The 5,971-nt window shown below is 39.1% G+C and overlaps 1 protein-coding gene across 3 annotated transcripts; it reads right to left on the minus strand.

The window, feature by feature from the left end:
- Positions 1–705: 705 nt before the first annotated feature.
- Positions 706–5,725, minus strand: LOC133735182 (uncharacterized). 3 transcript variants are annotated; one of them, XM_062162589.1, is made up of 10 exons: positions 5,584–5,725; positions 5,348–5,430; positions 4,699–4,830; positions 4,521–4,593; positions 3,439–4,446; positions 3,269–3,344; positions 3,083–3,165; positions 2,338–2,463; positions 2,157–2,232; positions 706–2,080 (listed from the first exon to the last, which is right to left on the minus strand). In XM_062162589.1, exons 6-10 carry the CDS (start codon positions 3,269–3,271, stop codon positions 974–976), a joined length of 1,395 nt encoding a protein of 464 aa, XP_062018573.1. In that variant the 5' UTR covers positions 3,272–3,344; positions 3,439–4,446; positions 4,521–4,593; positions 4,699–4,830; positions 5,348–5,430; positions 5,584–5,725; the 3' UTR covers positions 706–973. The 3 variants fall into 3 exon arrangements, with proteins under 3 accessions (XP_062018573.1, XP_062018575.1, XP_062018574.1); XM_062162591.1 differs by having other exon boundaries at positions 3,269–4,446; positions 4,699–4,835; XM_062162590.1 differs by having other exon boundaries at positions 3,269–4,446; positions 5,348–5,470; positions 5,584–5,708.
- Between the last annotated feature and the right edge of the window lie 246 nt (positions 5,726–5,971).

Here is a 5,971-nt window from a genome sequence, read left to right on the forward strand (position 1 = left end):
ACCAAAATAGAACAACAATAGCTTAATTAGGCCAAGTGCATCATGCAAACTTGGTAAAATTAGTCTTTAGGTTATCCCAGACCGACTGTTTTTCAGCTACTATAACTGGTTAGCTGCTTGGGTCGTTCCCCCCATGGAAGACACTTGTGCCAAGTCCGAGACCAATCCATCTCTCGCGTTGGTACCGTGTGTCTTGACGGAATCGATAACCAGATCAATCTTTGCCCTGTTGCTCTCTTCCGTAGCTAAACAAGCTTCCAACCTTTTTATTTGTGCTTCCAACTCTTTGATCATGCATGGCCTTGACGTCGGCAACTTTCTCGTCCAAGGCGACAATTTCTTTCTTCACCTCATCATATTTTGAAGTTTGCCCTGTTGCTCTCTTCCGTGGCTAAACAGGCTTCCAACCTTTTTATTTGTGCTTCCAACTCTTTCTTCACCTCATCTACATGCACCATATATATCGGACATGGTGTGTAGATCACATAGGTGAAACCATGTGTGCTTTGCATAAAGGGATGAATTTCAATTCCTGCCAAGGTTAGTGTAATACCAATAAAACTATGATATTCTCAATAAATCTTACCTCACATGATAAGAGCAGAACCAATTCCATATGCTCAAATTATAGATAAAGATATTAGCAAAAAATAACAATATAAATGAACAACAATTGACACATTACATTTGTACAATATTCCGAGCAGTAAAATATAAGTATGGCATACTAAGCCATAAATATCAATTTGTGTAATTGATAATTTCATATAGATTCAATAAAAACTCTAGATTCATAACTTCGCGAAAGTTAGAATATATTACAACATTATGAGCATTATTATTCGAATTCGTTTTTTTTACGTAGTCTTGTTATATTGCTCATTAAGGCAATAAGTTACTTTGACTATTATAGAATAAGCATATATGAGCTTTAGACTTTTTATTCCATGAGTGAGCATTAAGGCTCTTTCATTCATTCATAGACTTGCTCATCTCCCCAATTATCCCAATCAACTTTCAAGAACCCAGGAGCTTGTCCTTCTTGTTTTATCAATCTGCTCCACCATTTATTTTCAGCTTTTTTCACTAGGTGACAGATATTTCTCGAGCCAACACTATACCTACTCTCATTTACATCAATCTTGTCATAGAGATCAAGATCAACTATGTAGGGTGTCATTTCTGCTCCAGTGGTAGCAGAGAATAGAAACTTTCCTTCAGGCTCCAGTTTAAGCCTTACATCCTGGGCATCACGCAACTCAATAGTGATGTAAAGCGTATCAGGCTGCTGAGCCCACTTCACACTGGGATGTCGACTCATGGTGGCGTTTGCAATTGCAAACCTAGTAAACATAATCTTTAGTTTATCCCAGTGCGACTGTTTTTGAGTTACTAACTGGTAAGCTGCTTGGGTCGTTCCCTCCATGGAAGACACTCGTGCCAAGTCCGAGACCAGTCCATCCCTCGCTGTGGTGACTTGTGTCTCGATCGAATCGATAACCCCATCAATCTTTTTCCTGTTGCTCACTTCTGTGGCTAAACAAGCTTCCAACCCTTTGATTTGTGCCTCCAACTCTTTGATTTGTGCCTCCAACTCTTTGATCGTGGACTTATAGTTGGCAACTTTCTCGTCCGAGGCAATCATTTCTTTCTTTACCTCATCATACTTCGAAGTTTGTTGCCTCACCACAATCAACTTCTGGGTAATCGAGGCTGATAACTCTGAGGCCACCTTCAGCTCAGCTTGAGCTCTAATGAAAGCAGAGGTTTCTTCCGAAAGATTACATCTGAATGATGAAAGGTTAACCTTCAATTCTGATGGGCATGACTCGGCTGATAGCAGCATGGCTGAGTAAAGGAGAAACTCTTCTTGCACCTTGGGATCAGCTAGAGCTTTTAACCCGCGATCAAAGACATTCCGAAGTCCCTCCTTAGCCAAGGCAAGCTCATCCTGGCCAACAAACAACCGAGCATCCAACTGTGGATGAACATTGATGGTAGGAAATGGCTTGGACAAGAGATCACTAACATCAACAACCATTGCATCAATGCTCTCGAGCTTGGCTGAAGATGATCGACTCTAAAAATGCAAGTACGTGTATGAGTCATTGGAAAATGGACAATACATAAAACCAAAAATTAAGGGAAAAGCTCACCTGCTTGGCCCATAATTGTTGGATCACTTGCGCATCTAATATTTTACGGCAGGGGAAACACCAAATTACTTGGGAACTGTTTTAAAAGGTGAGCAAAACCAGAAGACGTATTCGTAATAATTCACAGCAGAAAAAGAAAGACTTGAGCCTGTAATTTTGTAGAAAACATTGTAATGGTTACCTGCAGTTGACACAAAGACAGTGCTTTGTCTCATCATAATGCTCACCAATATGTCCCTTAACACCAGGACTACAGAGGACGTCCTTACAGGACAAACAAAACCAATTATTCTTGGGATGCTGACATCTACAGTATGAAAATTGTTGTACAAATTAGTAATACGAGGTATTCTTCAAACTCAGGTACTTGTATTTTGATGATGTAAGAGTAGAGAATCGTCCTAAAGCTTTTTACTATAACTATTTAAAGATTATGTTCAATGAGAAAAACACTGAAGTCCTTCTTTCATCAAAACTGTTTTCCAATTGATGGCTCTAATTTACATGTAAATTTGCAAAGCTAACTGCACATTGTTTGCTGAGGTGACTTAGCCAGTTGCTTTCCTAATGCAAGGACAAATACTTCCAAAAAGGGATCTACTTTAACATGAAAAGGATGGCGAAAATCTCATAGCAACAGTAGCAGTTGGAAAACTTCATTCATGTGTTTTGAGAGGAAAAAAGAAAAAAATGAAACAAACTCAATAGACAATATTCTTATAGGATGGCTTTTATAGGAAAACAATCATTTCTACAACATTGAAGTGGAATCAATTGGGAATCTTGCTTTGGAAGATACCAAACAGTTATTCAATCTCAAGGCTCAAGCAATAGAAAAGCATAGGATGACGATTACAAAACATAACTCATGGCATGGCAGTATATAAATTTCAGAGGACACTAATAAAAGATGGGCCAAGATGAACCTTTTGCAAGGAGTGTCAGGGCTGGGAACGCCAGTGAGATCACAGGACAAAAAAGCCGAGTGATGATCGCACTGTTTCTGGCTCTGTACAAAACAAAACCCAAATTACTTATTGCAATCTGCAGAAAAGAAATTGTAGATAGGTAATCTTAAGAGAAAAGCCAGAGTTAGAGTCAGCTTTGATTACCATGGCCAAGTTGCAGTTTACCTTGCTGTTCTGGAGGTTTGAAGGAAATCAAAGTGGCCAAATTATAGACTCACACCTGAACTTTGTTTGATGGTGAACAAAGTTACAAAGTATAAAGTTGTTTGCAAGGAAAGTATACCTTTGTTTGCATGCAAAGTATAGCAGTATACCTTTGTTTGCAAGCTGTGTCTTCTTATATTCATACTTGTCAATAATCAGAACTCAGATGCACAACCCATCTGTTTGACGCTTTGACAAACTATATCAAAACCTGCTTTCGTTATTGTGAGGTGACCACTTAGATTCTGAAGGCTTCTTCTTCTTCTTTTTGTTTTTTTTTTCAATGCATTGAAATTTGAAAGAGATGGAAGTTGGAACGTGCACAGAATTCATGTAGACACTTGTGGTTATCCCACCAAAATACAAACAACAGCTTAATTAGGCCAAGTGCATCATGCAAACTTAGTAAAACTAAGCTTCAGGTTATCCCAGTCCGACTGTTTTCGAGCTACTAACTCGTTAGCTGCTTGGGTCGATCCTTCCATGGAAGACACATGTGCCAAGTCCGAGACCAATCCATCTCTCGCGGTGGTGACTTGTTTCTCAATGGAATCGATAGCTTCATCAATCTTTGCTCTGTTGCTCTCTTCTGTGGCTAAACAAGCTTCCAAACTTTTTATTTGTGCTTCCAACTCTTTGATCATGGCCTTGAAGTTGGCAACTTTCTCGTCCGAGGTGAGAATTTCTTTCTTCACCTCATCACACTTTGAATTTTGTTGCCTCACCACAAACTTCTTCTGAGTGATTGAGGCTGATAAGCCTGAGGCCAACTTCAACTCATCTTGAGCCTTGATGAAAGCAGAGGTTTCCTCCGGAAGATTGCATCTGAATGATGAGAGGTTAACCTTCAATTCTGAGGGGCATGACTCGGCTGATAGCAATGTGGCTGAGTAAAGGAGAAACTTTTCTTGCACTTTGGGATCAGCTACAGCTATTAACCCGTTATCAAAGATCTTTTGCAGTCCCTCCTTAGCCAATGCAAGTTCATCCTGGCCTGCAAATGACTGAGCATCCAACTGTGGATGAACATTGATGCTAGGAAACGGTTTAGACAAGAGATCAATAACATCAACAATCATTACATCAATGCTCTCTAGCTTGGATGAAGTGGATCGACCCTAAAAATGCAAAACGTAAGAGTGTGACTGGAAAGTGGACAATACATAAAGCGAAAATGAAGGGAAAAGCTCACCTTGACCCATAATTGTTGGATCACTTGCGCATCTAGAGTTTCACCACAGGAGCAACAGTAAATTGATTTTGTGCTGGTTCAAAAGGTGGGCAAAACCAGAAGACATAATTATAATAAATCACTGAAGAAAAAGAAAAGACTTGAGCCTGCAATTTGTAGAAAATATTGCAACGGTTACCTGCAGTTGACACAAAGACAATGCTTTGTCTTCTCATAATGCTGAATAAAATGTCCACTCACACTAGTACAACAGAAGATGTCCTTACAGGACAAACAAAACCAATTCCCTTCTGGTCCTGGATGCTGACATCTACACTATATGAAACCATTGTACAAATTAGTAACACGAGGTATGAGTCAAACTCAGGTGCTCATACTTTGATGGTGTATAAGTAGAGAATCCTGGCAGAGCTTTTCACCTTAACAATTAATTTGAAGATTTTGTTCAATGAGAAAAAAAAATCTGAATTTCATCTTTCATTGAGGTTGTTGGCTCTGGGAATGTACAGGAAAGATGTGTAAAGCTAATAAATGCACCTAGATCTAAGGATTTGAAGAACAAGCTAAATTTGACTGAGTTGACTTAGCGAGTTGCTTCAAACATGAATACTTGATAGAAGGAATCTACATTTTCATGAATAAGGATAGCGAAAATCTCAGAGCAATAGTAATAGTTGGGCAACTTCATTCATGTATTTATAGAAGAAAAGTAAAAGAAAAGTGAGAAAAAATCATTCAGTCTCAACTTCTCAAGCATTAGCAAAGCATAGGATGATGATTTATTGAAAAGAACTCTTGGCATGGCAATATTGAAGAGGAAGAAGAACCTTTTGCAGGGAGTGTCAGGGTTGGGAACGACAGTGGGGTCACAGGAAATGAAAGCCAAGGAGTGAGCGCACTGTGTCTGGGTCTGGACGATCGTCACCAAACAAAACAGAAGCAATTATAAGCTTGTTCAAAGAAGAGGCAGAGTTAAGAGTTACTTTTATGGGATCCGACAATCTGCAGAGAATAAATTGTAGAGAAGAGCAAGGAGAGTTATAGAGTGTTGGGCTTTGATTACCATGGCGAAGTTGCTGTTGACCTTGGTCTCCTGTTCTGGAGGTGTGAGGGAACCTTTTCCCCAATTTCTTGTAGAGTTGTAGACTCAGCAAGGTCGACTGTGTTCTGGAGGTGCGCGGAAAACCTTACTTGAGAAAATAAAGAACAAAAAAGGGGTCAAATTGAATGTTGGGCTCTATTTATATTTTATAGGGAAAGTTTTTAGGGTTGTAAAATAGACTGGATATAGTTTGTGTTGGACTTGTATTACATTTGTTTTTAGCTTGTTTGGCTCATTTCTTTTAATTAGGATATATTCGGCTCATCAATTTTACGAGTAGCTCGTATTTTTCATGACTACCTCGAGTTTGTTAAAACTCAACTCGTTTGTTTTTTTTTTTTTTTGTATC

This window comes from Rosa rugosa, chromosome 3 (assembly GCF_958449725.1).
Source record: "Rosa rugosa chromosome 3, drRosRugo1.1, whole genome shotgun sequence".
Lineage (NCBI taxonomy): Eukaryota > Viridiplantae > Streptophyta > Magnoliopsida > Rosales > Rosaceae > Rosa > Rosa rugosa.